The following is a 14,209-nucleotide window of genomic DNA, read 5'->3' as shown; positions in this document are numbered from 1 at the left end:
TGGGAGGAATTAATCTACAACCTCGGGTACTTAGGAGGATTAAATTTCTTAAGGACACACAGTGGGTTCTGTGGACTCGAATAGTTCTTTTCTTTTTATTTTCATCTTTATTGTTTATGGTTTGATAATCTGAATATAGGAGATAACAAACTTAACCAATCTACTATTTTTGGTATTTTCTGTGGTAATGAAATTACTTTTATTTTCTGTGTTCTTTTTGTTTGGGGAAAAAAAGAAAAAGAAAACTATTCTTCCATATGATAAAAGAGATTTGGGATGAATTAGTACTACTTTAATATGTTTGAGTAAATTTTTTTGTAGTAAGTTTTCCTTGGATGGGTAAAAAAAAAATTATTTTCTTCCCAAGCGCATTCATGCATTGCACCCCTTCAATTTCATTTCAATGAGAAAAGTTATCTTGTGCATAAAGGCTAAGATGTGCACTTTAATTATTTTTCCTATAATCTTGATTTTATATAACTATAAGAAGAAGTAAATGAACATATGTTGAATCCTAACAATATTTGAACATGAGTTTAGTTTCTCGTTGAAATTCAATGTCTTCTAAGAAAACTTGGAATATGATGGAAATTGGGTAAGAAAGAAAAAATTATCAAGAAAAGTGACTTACATGGAATCATTGTTGACAGATAGAATATGATTCAATGGGAGTAAAAATCAGGTATCATCATTATTTCTCTTGATTTTTTTTCTATCCTTTATAAGTTATGAGATTTATTTCATAAATGTTAGGATAGATGGTCATTATGTGATGATCTCGGAATATATCTTTATTATTATTAATACGTATTCTGTTTAGAGGAGGAAAAAAAACTTTTGTAGTTTTCTACTCCATGTGAAATTTGATTGTGTCTCACTTTTGGAGACTAATAATCTTTTGATTTTTTAATCCTTTGATTTGAAGAATATAAGAACTTCACCGAACAAATCAGATTGTGCATTGGTTTGAAGAATATAGAAACTTCATCAATTTGTTAAATACTTAAATGATTTGAAAAATATAAATTCTTCATCGTTAGCTAGAAACAATATTGTATTTGAGGTTTCTGGAGATTAAAACATCTTTGGCTTACTACTCTGTCTGAAAGTGAAACTGATTGGAAGAAAATAACAATTTCATCAAGGTTCATTTGGTTAACGATTAGAAGAATATAAAAGCTTCATCGTTAAACTAGAAACAAGTTGTATAAAGATTGAATCTTTATTGCTAGTATTCTAAATACTAAGTGGTCTATTTAATCGTGACAGAAAGGAAAAAATACTAGTGACATAAAATTAGTGATTTTTGTGCCTGCAATGAGTGTTTCTATGGATTAAATCCTCCAAAAGAAGGCTTTATGTTGCCAATGTGTATTTTGATGGTATACTATTTGAAAGCATGAGAAAAAAACATGTGAAAAATAATTTTAAATACTTGAAAAATATTTTTAAGAATATATTTAAAATGTGGGGGGCTTCTTGAATTGTGATAAACACAAACTTAGACTTATCATCTAATTTAAATTTGAACGTACAAGATATGAAATTTAATGGCATTCTTGTATTATGTTAGACCTACAATATTCTTGAAGTATATTTGATATTGTGGTCCTTGAGTCTCTCTTTATTAGTATATAATATGATTAGTATAAAATTAGAAAATTATATTACTCGTTCAAAAGAATTGTGTTCTTTGATGAAAAAGTGTCACTTAAAATATTGTGATTTTTCATGAAAATATATGTATATTAAAATAAATTTATTTGTATAGACATGAACATTGGTAAAAAGTGATTTGTTATGTTTGTGTTGTAAAACAAATATTTGGGTCATATTGCCCTTATTGGACCGATGAGACTATGATCATAGGTAATTCTATAACTGATTTAACGTTACAAACACACCTCATCCAATTCTAGGTGTTCAACGATCATAAATCAGTATAAAACCCAACTAGATAAGTTGCGGTCGATCCCACAAAGAGTAGTTCTATTTTTGAATTCGAATATGAAGTTATAACGGTGACTTTTGCAACTGAAAGAATAAAAGTTTTAGGAAATTATGAACCAAACTCGACGACGTAGTCACTATTCCAAGCGAGCAGTTTTTAGACTACAAAACCACTTCAACAACCAACAAGGAACAATTAAATAAAGAGACAATGCTTGGGGGATTGACTAACCAACTGCAAAGTTCAACTCAACGGGTGCAAATCACTAACCAACAGTGTTAATTTGTCATGGGTAGGATGGACTTTAGGTAAAGAACTTTTCTTTCGAACAATTACCCTATTTCCATTGAGTTCTTTCGAACCTCAACACACTCCATAAGAAGACCAGCCCACAATCTCATCAAATCTACTCTCTCGAGCTAGATACAAAGGATGAACCTTGAGTTTCACTTTTTCAAGCTGAAACCGTCATGACCCACTAGCTATGAATGCCAAGTTACTACCTTATTCTACACTTCTCTCTCAAGCAAGCATAAAACCCTGGGGTATACTGCACTAAACATACAATATAGGAGCTAAACCACAGTAATAACTCAGACTCGTTCCAAATTAACACCAAAAATTAATAATTACTAGCACCCATTAAGTCAAACGCAACAATTGGTTACATTGTCAAACCCCAAGATTGGGATTTTTGCCAATCATTGAAAAAGAACGAAATTCGATACCTGCTACATGCTCCATAGCTGGGTATTTGAAAATCAAAAGTATAAAATGAAGAATATCTCCTCTATTACAATACCCAATTGAAAATTCTTGCTAAAATTACTCAAAGTCAACAATAGCAGTGTTTTTACTCTCTATCTTTTATTCCTCACAATTTCTGAATGCTTTCTCTCTCTTCCAAAAATCCATTTATACTAATCTGAGGTGTGGCTTTTTGAGGCCAATCGGCGAGGAAAGTCGGGCTTCGCCGACCATTCGGTGACTCACCGATCTTCCTTTCCTCTCACCTTCTTTCTTCACATTTTCATCGTTCAAACATTGTAATTTTAAGCAATCTAAATCGAGATCGCCGATCATTTCCGCGATGCGCCGTTTAGTCTTTTAGCTCGCCAATTTGAATTCATCTTGGCCTCAATTAGTACTTTCGGCGACATGGTTATCCTTTGCCAATACAGTTGGTGAGTCATCGTTAGGGAATACAGTTCACCTAAGTTCTTTGAGTTTCAGGTTCAGTGTTTCATAACTTTAGCCGATCGAGGAGTGACTTGGCGATCCGCTGAGTAGGCTTGTTTTTCTCTCTTTTTCAGCTTGTGTTTTCCTTTTTTCCTATTAATGTCCTAGCTTTGTTCCTCAACCCATATACCTGAAATTCAAGGATTTTTCATCAGTTCATGGCACAAATTTAGCATTTGAGGACACTAAACCTATGTAAACAAATCCATAAATGCGTCCAAATCTCGGACTCATCAACACCCCAACTTAAACGTTTGCTTGTCCTCAAGTAAAACATAAGTTCAACAGTTCTAAAGGATGTCTCAAACGGTGCTACAAAAGACTCAACATGAATGCACACAACTAGACTTGACTACTCATGCAATGATCAATTGTGCACTCAAAGATTCAGTTGTGACTTCACCATTACTAAAGATGCTCAAGCTCACAATACTTGCTTCAAATGTAAGTTCAAGCTTAACAAAGGTACTCAAATTCCCTCACATCAAAGATGATTCCATAATCACACACAATTCTTCAACAATTTATAGTTTCGAAATCACGTACAACTCTCACACTCACAAAGATGAACACATGCATGACTTCACCCATAGGTTTGCCTTATTTTCCAATCAACACCCGTTTCAGCTCACTTAAGATCACAAAGGTCTTTCAAGGCTTGTAACGGGACTGAGTGCAAAGGTATGGTCATTTAGGCTCAGTCTGAACATCATTTTCTTCCCTTTTTTTTTACATTTTGATCATGTTCACTATTCAACCCATTATTCACTTTCACATGGACTACCAGATACCCTATTTCTTTTGCAACTTTCACAACTTTTTTATTGTTTTCTTTTGCTTTCTTCTTTTCTTTCTCTTATTTTTTTTATGGAAGGGTTCCATCTTTTTCAAGGCCATTGGCTCAAAGGGGAATTCTTCACACTTCTTGATTTACCTTCTCTTTTTACCACACCCCCAACTTAGGCTTTTGGCCTAAGTTGGCTATTCAAACAAGCCACACTTCGTGAGAGTTATGACTGAATGGATAAAGAGGGATCACAATTATTCAAGTTTCTTCCAAGAAAAAAGGTAAGGCTCGAAGGAGTTCAAGCAAGGTTCACACATCAAGCAAGGTTCGCTACAAAAGAGGTATATTGTCAAATTGTTTCACTCTTCAAAATTGTTGCCTAAGCTCATTTCAAGTGCTTGCATCACTTAGTCAACCAGACCAACGGAGAAAATTCTAGGTGTCATCACACAAAATGTTCAAGGTAAGCTAATCATACAAGGCATTAGCACAAATATCAAATGAGAATCATTCGAGCTAGTGTGCAATGTTCATCACAATAGACTCTATTCAATAACCGGCTAGGGACAACGAGATGCAAAAAGTCCACATATTATCTATGAAACTTCATTTGGCCTCATCGTAGCCACATATGCATTTCGTTCAATTAGGAGCACTATTCAAGTCATCAGTATTGATCATAACCAATTTTTGAAAGAACAAAGGACTCAATAACCAAACACCTATCGCCCCCACAAAAAAGCATCCAACATTGTCCCTAATGTGAATAGAGAACAAACAATAACAAAAACAAAGGTAAACTACTGGCACTTAAACACGCAGAGTAGGGTGAAAAGGAATCTTCACTAGGTGCCCATTTGGCGAAAACTTGTTGGAGTTGCCGAACTACTTGGTGATTCGCCCAATGGTCTTGAGCCAGCCAAAATTTCCAGTGTGCAACCAGTCCATGTAGGGGAAAAAAGGCAGACAAGTGGGAGTCTGCCGAATACATTGGCGCATTGTCTAATGGACTTAAAACCTCACCGATTGATCCAAGAGGCTGGGCTATCAGGGCTAATACAAAAAGCCGGTGAAAGTTGGGTCGCCCAATCACTTAGGTGAGTCACCGAGTGGTACAAGCCTTCCGCCTAATGTTCCAATGTCTCAGCCCATTGTTGGCACCAAAAAGGCGAACAAATTCGTAATCACCGAATTGGCTCGGTGACTCGCCGATGGGGTCTTTCCTCAACTAAATCACTTATACCTGCACATTCAGCACACATTATTCAAAACACTAACACATGGGTTGCCTCTCAAGAAGTGCCTTATTTAACGTCGTGGCATGATATGGAAATGATCTCAAGCATCTTCCTGATACACCACTTCAATCACAGAAATTTCATAGCATTCTTCAAAGTCTATGTTTCAAGTGTTGCCAATTCACTTTAAAGGCAGTGCCTTCTTTACCTTTGACTTCAATTGTTCCATTAGTGAACACATGTGTTACTCTAAATGGGCCATACTATATGGATTTGAGCTTTCTCGGAAAGAGTCTTCGTCGAGAGTTATACAGCAACACCCAATCTCCAACTCAGAATTCCCTCCAAGGATTCTAGAATCATGCCACTTCTTCATATTTTCCTTGTAGAGTGTTGAACTTTCATAGGCCCTAATCCTGAATTCATCTAATTCATTGAGATAATCTACTCTTCCTTTTGAAGTTCTTGCCCAGTACAGATTAAGAGCCTTTAATGCCCATAATGCTTTGTGTTCCAATTCAATCGATAAATGGCAAGATTTCCCAAAGAGTAGTTGATATGGATATATACCGATTGGTGTCTTGTAGGTGGTGTGATATGCCCATAAAGCATCATCTAACTTTTGAGACCAATCAGTCCTATTTGCATTTACGGTCTTAGCCAAGATATTCTTAATCTCCCGATTTGAAACTTCTACTTGGCCACTCGTTTAGGGATGATATGGTGTTGCTACTTTATGTCGCACCCCATATTTGCTCAATGTGGATGCAAAAAGCCTATTGCAAAAATGGGATCCGACATCACTAATAATAACCCGAGGAGTGCCGAACCTAGCAAAGATGTAGCGTTTTAGAAACTGAACAACACTTCTCCCTTCATTGTTTGGTAGTGCCACAGCTTCTACCCATTTAGAAACATACTCTACTGCCACCAAAATGTACATATTACCAAACGAACTCGCAAATGGACCCATGAAATCTATTCCCCAAACATCAAATAATTCAACTCCCAAAATAGGTTTCAAAGGAAGCTCATGTCTTCTGGATACTCCACCTTGTCTTTGACATTGCGTACATTTCTTAACAAATTCATGAGCATCTTTGTAAAGGGATGGCCAGTAGTAACCACTTTGGAGGATTTTAGCAGTTGTACGCACTCCACCATGATGACCCCCAACCGGTGAAGAATGACAAGCATGGAGAATTTCATTGAATTCCTCTTCCGGTACACATCTCTGAATAATATGGTTTACACACTCTCTGAATAAGTATGGTTCATCCCAAAAGTATTTCTTGACATCGAATAAAAACCTCTTTTGTTGATAGATGTTCAGTTCTTCCGGTATCAGCCTGCGCACTACATAGTTAGCAAAATCAGAATACCAATGAGTTTGTTGTAGAGTTACCGTGAATACCTGTTCATTGGAAAAGGCATCATTTATGTCTACCTCCAGCTCGTAATTTTCCTTGCCTTCTAATCTTGATAAGTGGTCAGCCACCTAATTTTCACAACCTCTTCTATCTTTGACGTCAAAGTCAAATTTTTGCAACAACAGCACCCACCTTATCAATCTTGGCTTGGCATCCTTCTTTGCCATCAAATAACACAGAGAAGCATGATCAGTGTGAACAACCACTTTAGTGCCCAACAAGTATGCCCAAAATTGTCAAACGCATATACCACCACAAGTAATTCTTGCTTTGTAACTGTATAGTTACGTTGAGCACTATTCAGAGTTTTGCTTGCATAGTAAATGGGGTGAAATAGTTTGTTGCATTTTTTTCCCAACACGACACCTAATGTCGTACCACTTGCATCACACATCACTTCGAAGGGTGCTAACCAATGGGGACTAATGATAACTAAGGTGGAGATTAATTCTTCTTTCAAACACTTGAAGGCCATCATACATGCATCATGAATGTTGAATTCCACCTCCTTCTCCAAAAGTTTGCATAAGGGGTGTGCAATTTTTGAGAAGTGTTTGATTAACTGTAAAAGTCGGCATCCCCCAAGAAACTACGAATACCCTTCACTGAGATTGGTGGTGGTAACTTCTCAATCACTTCAATCTTTGCTTTATCAACCTCCAGCCCTTTTTGTGACCAAGAACTATACCTTCCCTAACCATGAAGTGACATTTTTACCAATTTAGTACCAAATTTGTTTCCACACATCTTTGAAGGACCTACCCCAAGGGTGCTAAACATGCTTCAAAAGTATCACCCATGACTGAGAAGTTATCCATGAAGACTTCCATTAAATCTTCCACCATGTCAGGGAAAATAGATAGCATGCAATGTTGAAACGTTGCCGGAGCATTACATAACCCGAACGACATTCGTTTGAAAGCAAAAGTTCCATATGGGAAGGTGAAGGTGATTTTCTCTTGGTCTTTCGAAGCAATAGAGGTTTGATTATAATCGGAGTACCCATCCAAAAACTAATACCATCCTCTTTCTGAAAGTCGATCAAGAATTTGATCCATGAAAGGCATAGGAAAGTGATCTTTTTTTGGTCCACGAGTTTAACTTCTGGTAATCCATGCATACTCGCCATCTGATTACCGGTCTCATAGACACAAACTCCCCATTTTCATTTGGGACTACCGTGGTGCCTCCCTTTTTCGATACACATTGTATAGGACTTACCCACTTGCTATCCGCAATAGGGTAGATCACACCTACATCCAACCACTTATTATCTCCTTTTTTACCACCTCTTGCATCAGTGGGTTCAATCTCCGCTGATGTTCAACAATTAGTTTACATTCACTATCAAGCTGAATCTTGTGAGTGCAAATGTCGGGAGTAATGCCCACTATGCCAGCGATAGTTCATCCTATAACTTTGATTTGTCTTCTCAACATCTCAAGAAGCAACTTTACTTTCCATTCAAGCAAATCAGTTGCAATGATTACAAGTAAGGTGTTATTTGCCCCCAAGAATGCATATCAGAGATGGGAAGGAAGCACTTTCAACTCAAGCTTCGGTGGTTCCTCCGTTGATGGCTTTGCGGGAGGACTTTCTCCATATTTTAGATCAATATCCAGCTTCAATGAAGATTTTGAATACTCCCCCAAACCCGAAAGGGTTGGTACTACCTCTTTATAGCCTTGGACTTCGAACTCATCATAGTTAGCAAGCATGGCCTCAAGTGGTTCACTCATACTCATCAAATGGCTCACACTAGCCACCGTTTTATCAATAACATCAATAGTAGAGACCACATGAATATCGCTTGGGTGCTTCATTGACTTACACACATTAAAGCTTACTTCATATTCGTTCACTCGGAACTTCAATTCCCCATTTTGAACATCCACCAATGCTCTCTTGGTTGCCAAGAATGGTCTTCCCAGAATAATGGGAATTTCAGCATCAATCTCACAATCGAGAATGATAAAATTAGCCGAAAAAATGAATCGGTCAACCTTTACTAAGATCTCATATATTATCCCCATGGGATGTTTAATCGATGGGTCTGCCATCAAGAGTCTCATTGTTGTGGATTTCGGTTCACCCAACCTAAGTTGTTTATCGATTGAGTATGGCATTAGGTTGATGCTTGCTCCTAAATCACATAGGGCCTTGGAAAATTGGAGCATGCCGATGGTGCAAGGGATGGTGAAAGCTCCGGGATCTTGTTTCTTTTTTATCATCTCATTAGTCATAATTGCACTACAACTATGAGAAACTTCGATTGTTTCAAAGTCCAAGCTTCTTTTTTTGTGACTAACTCCTTTATAAACTTGGCATAACCCGATATCTCCAACTATGTCTCCACTAGAGGGAGATTAATCAATAATGTCTTGAACACCGATAAGAACTTCTTGAACTTCTCATCCTCGTTCTTCTTCTTGAGGCATTGGGGAAATGGAGGAGGTATTTTGGCTGGAGGTTGCACCACTTTTGAGATTGGATTGCTTTTTTCCACAACTTTTTGTGACCCTTTGGCAATGCTTTGTTGGATGAGTATTCTTCTTACTCAATACCTTTGTCTTCTTCATGAGCTTGAGCTTCGTCATTGCCCATCACATCACCTACCGCTACCTTTCCACTATGCGTAACCACAACTAGACCTCTATCACCATTTCCCCTCATCATATTTGGTTCCAATTATGCTGAAAGTAAACTGAACTGACCTTCAAGTAGCTTGATTGCATCAGGGTGAGAGTTCACTCTATTGTTTAATGATGAGAAATCGGCTTTTATCCCTTTTAGCAAATCATCCAAACCTTTAACTTTGTCAAGGATGCGCGATAACAAATCATCCACTCGGGGACTACTTGCACTTCCTTTCGACTTTGGGCTCTCACTCGATTGAGTGTGGTCTTCTTCATGTTCATCCTCTCTTCTCCAATAATCACTTTGCTTAGCCCATTCTTGATAGTATCTTCTTTGCTCTTCTTCTTTGTGAGAGTTAAAACCTTAATTCCCACCCAGCTGTAAATAGGGTGGGTGGAAATCCTCCTCATATCTATTGGAATTCCAACCTTGATTCTCCACCGGCTTTGAATAGCCCGAGGAAGAATCCTCCTCAACTCTAAACACTCCACTTGTTCCCTTGGGCTTTTTCACATTCTCCAACACATGTGCTTGCAATAGTTCCATTTGGGCTAATATCTTCTTGATGTTCTCATCCTTTTCTGTTTCCTTATCAAGTTGCTCTTGAGTCATTCTAAAACAAAAAGGAGAAACTTGATCTTCTTGAGTATACCAAGCTTGATTTATTTTCGTCATGCCATCAAGAAGAAATGAAGCCATCTCAAATTATTGCAATATTATTCCCCCTCGAACCAATTGATCAGCCACTCCTTTATTTACCAAATCAAGACTCACGTAAAAGTATTGGAGTAGCAAATTGTTTGGTAGTCCGTGAGTCGGGCATTGAAGTAGGAATTTCTTAAACCTAAACCACATTTCATAGATGGGTTCACCCTCCAATTGCTTGAAACCTTGAATGTTATCTATGAGTTTCATCATCCTCGATGGAGGAAAGAACCTCGCATTGAATGTCGTGGTAAGCTCATCCCACGATGTGATAAAATTCTTTGGTAACTCAGCCAACTATTTGCTAGCTTCCCCCGTCAGAGATATTGGAAATAATCTGAGCCGGATTGATTATTGCGACACATTCTTGAATGAAAACGGGCTGCAAACATCTATAAAATTCCTTACATGCTCATGTGGCTTTTCATGAGTCAACCCTCCGTAGGGTCCCTTCATTTGGAGGATATGAGGAGTTGTGCTCGTGACATCAAATATAGCATCATTTTTGGCTGATGGTAGGCAGATTGTACCAATTCCACCCAATTGGATTGGGTTGTGCACACTATTAACGTCATCAACATCATCTCAGTGACCTACTTGTCTACCATTCATCTCTGCCTCTCTCATTCTCTCTTCTGCTCAGCACAACCAACATAAACACAATACAACCTAAATCGATTCAAGTACAACTAACAAATTCACAAGTTAAACTTCGATAAAGGAACTCTAAATGTAACACCTCCGAAAACTAGTAGGTGAAACTAGAACCTTGTGTCAGAGTTTTTTAGTTTGATGTGAGGTTTGATGTTGTAAAATAGTGTTAAACGTCAAGGTACGACCCCCCAAGGACCAACCAAGGGTCCTTGAGGAGGACCCTAAAGCCTAACTCCTAAAGCTCTCCAAAAATGCCCAAGCTACCTAAAAGTTGAGACCTACGGATAGGACCTACGGGGCGTAGTCCATCCACGCCTCATGGGAGTGCCTCATAGGTCAAGCCCTCAAAAGTGAGTTGCAGACCACCCACCCACGGACCTGGAGGATGGAGTGTAGGTGGACCCACGGTCCATGGGTCCTGGGCGTGGGTCACACCTGCACTTTCTGCCAAGGGTTCGGCCTAGGGGGATTGAGCTGCCAAAAGAGATTATCCTCCTTTGGCTTGGAGAGGAAGCAAGACCTATGGATTTGGTTGATGATCGGAGATTACAAAAGTATATCGATCGTCTATGATAATCAATTCCTTTGGAATATCGCTTGTAAAGCATCCCAGGGCTGTAAGACACTCAATCAATCTAGCATTATCCCTTGCAGGCTCGAAAATCTCTCTTTCGCCTCTCCTCCCTGTCTCAATTCTGATTGATTAGCTTCTTCCTTCGCACAAGCTACGGTCTAACGACCCTCTTGTTGTGTTCGCTTTAAAATAGAAAATGGATTCGTATCCTTATGCATGAAGATAATCAATTCGGTCATTGTGGTCGGACTCTATTATGGATTTCTGACCACATTCTCCATAGGGCCCTCTTATCTCTTCCTTCTCCGAGCTTTGGTTATGGAAGAAGGAACCGAGAAGTTTCCTCTTTCTTTGAGAAAAGTGTAAAACCTAGGCACATAGTAGTTTAGAGTAGAAGGAGTGAAAGCCACTTGACTGTAAGGAAAGGAGCTCTAAGTTGGAAAGGACAAGGAGTTGTCGGATGTCAATCTCTTGATCGGTCATGGTATCCATAGCCTTGCTTCTTTTTCGGCCAAATCCTGATTTCGTTTTGCTTCTCTAGACCATCTAATCTGAGATAAATCATATTAATAATGCCATCTTAACCAGTTTTTCCATTGATTGATTCTATAACTCTAAAGTTTCTTATGTTTTAATTCCGAATGAACCTGAGAATATTTACAAGGGGGAGGCTTCGAGTGGAACTTCAATCTGATATATGGGCGAAATTAGGAGAGTTGATGCCTAACAAGAGTGCCCAAGAAGTTCTCCCTGAATTTCATCAGTTCCAGGCTTAAGTGCCTGAGATTATGAGGGCGCCCTTTTTAAAGAGCCAGACTGTCTTTCAATAGAAACTATTGGGGGTTGGGAATCGATAAGAAATTGAACGGGCATTCAAGCCCCCCCAGTATAGTGACCGCTTCCATGTTAAAAAAGGGGCTCTTCGACCAAGAAGGCATTCTGGTAGGAAGGTCTGGACGCCTAGCATGAAAGAGCCTTCTCTGGTTTGACCTCTTTGCTTCTCTCATGGTACACTCCTACTCTCTCAGTTCTTCTCCTTTTAAGTCCAAATTTTGTATGGACTTTCCTATTCCGACTTCCCCAGAGCTTCCGGTAGCACAGCCGAGACAGCGACGGGTTCTCTGGATTGTATATTAACTCAGTCTCCGACGAAGAAGGTTTGAACACTAGTTGTGCGAGTGGAATGACCCAACTGGACCTAGGTTAAAAGCCCAATGCTCTACCAATTGAGCCAGAACTGTCATCACCTATGGTTGATTAAGAAAAAAAACTGGAAACAAGAGACCTGGTTTTTTTTCCAGTTTCTGATTGTTCCTGGGAGGAATTCGATCTCGGAGACGAACAAAGCCAGAACGTCGACCGCAAACGAAGGATGGCCCTATCGCTAGAACGAACAACACACCAGCGACGCCAATTCAAGTTGATCCAAGGCTCTTTCGATCTCGGATGGATTTTGGCGGCCGCAGAGACGGCGGATAACGCAGCGGGCGATTATAAACGTCCTATTTAGTTTAGGGATTTAGGGACTAGGCCTGTTGAGGAACTGGCTGAACTTCTTATGACAAACCAAAGGGGTCGGACCTACCTGCTGCCAACAGTCTTTCTTCGGAATTATCCTTTTTCAATAAATAAGCCCCGCGGACCCTTTTCTGATAAGGAAGGATTTTTCTGGATTTTTCTTTCTTAGAATTGGAACCGGCCTTTTTGTGCAATAAACCCCTCCGGCCGAAGACTAGTGGTAGGTGGTCCTGCGGAGCTTTTGGAAAAGGGGGATTCGGCGGATCATCCACGTCATGAATTGGATGGCAGAAAATGCCCGTTCGCTTGTCATTGGGGATCCCAATCTGACTTGCTCGTGGTTTATTAATGTCGGGGGATGCTGTGTCCGCCCCCTTCTTAGTCATGGGGCACCGTCTTTCTTCCGAAAACTTACAAGATGCTATTTTTCCCTAGATATACAGATAGAATAGATGTTCATGGATAGACAGACAGTTCTGCACAAAGCGCAGGTGGGCGCCGCCCTTTTGAAAGCTTCCCTTCCGCTCATAAACAGCCTTCCAACAATCGGTTCTATGACGGCTCTCGTCGACCGGGTAATGGGGGCGAAGCTTGAAGAGCGAAGCAAGCCCGCCACACAATGGAGACATTGTAGTGCTAAACCAGATTTACCAGCGGACAGTTGATTTTTTTTTCATCGGGCTTGGATCGAGGTTTGAGAATAGGGTGGGATTCCTGGATCTAGACCGGGTAACAGAACAGCGTCCAGAGAAGCAGATTTATTTTCTCTCCTATTTACTTCGGCGACGAAGAATCAAATTATCCCTGGACGCAAGGATTAAGAAATAGCGATGTATCAGGGGGCGCGCTTCTTCATTCATCCATTTAGGCCCGACTAGGAACACGTCGCTACTACTTACTATTACTACATAAATAGTTTAACTCAGACGTAGCTCCCTTCTTTTTTTTGGGGCACTCCCCTAGTTTTGACCTAATGAGCTTTCTTTACGTTGAGGACCCCATAAGCGGGACCAAGCATGTTGCCGCCAGAAGCAGAACCCCGTATTTCTTCTAGAGAATCTCTGTCTTATGGGGGGTCGTCAAGCACATACGGCAAGGACCAAGGGAGATCTCGTTGTTGCATAGCTCAGGTCGGAGCAAGGTGCTGTTAGCAGGATAAAGCGAGAAAGATATTGAATGAGTTTAAAGAGCATTTATCTAAGCTAATGGTAGGAATTCCTCAAGGCGTATTACGGTTTTTCAGACCCGTGTGAAGCTTTAGTTTCGTTACCGGCCAGAGCTCCTAGCCCTTTTGATTCTGTTTTATCTCGAACCAGAGATTCCGACAACCCGGGGAATCACAGAACCTGCTTGCTCGTTGGTTAGCTGCATCTGTTCTTTGAACATGGATGGCGGTTTCAAGGAGATATTACCACCATACCTTCTTTGGTGAGGGCGTCTTTCTTTCCAGCCGCCATACAGTTAGACTCTCATGTC

At 39.7% G+C, this 14,209-nt stretch overlaps 1 protein-coding gene across 1 annotated transcript; it reads right to left on the bottom strand.

Moving 5' to 3' along the window:
- Nucleotides 1-5,459: 5,459 nt before the first annotated feature.
- Nucleotides 5,460-9,242, bottom strand: LOC125810019 (uncharacterized). Its single transcript, XM_049489536.1, has 4 exons — nucleotides 9,210-9,242; nucleotides 8,190-8,600; nucleotides 6,046-6,629; nucleotides 5,460-5,853 (listed from the first exon to the last, which is right to left on the bottom strand). Exons 1-4 carry the CDS (start codon nucleotides 9,240-9,242, stop codon nucleotides 5,460-5,462), a joined length of 1,422 nt encoding a protein of 473 aa, XP_049345493.1.
- Nucleotides 9,243-14,209: the final 4,967 nt, after the last annotated feature.

This window comes from Solanum verrucosum, unplaced genomic scaffold, assembly GCF_900185275.1.
Source record: "Solanum verrucosum unplaced genomic scaffold, falcon-dt-bn FXZP01000241.1, whole genome shotgun sequence".
Taxonomy (NCBI): Eukaryota; Viridiplantae; Streptophyta; class Magnoliopsida; order Solanales; family Solanaceae; genus Solanum; species Solanum verrucosum.
This window is presented reverse-complemented; position numbering and strand designations above follow the sequence as displayed.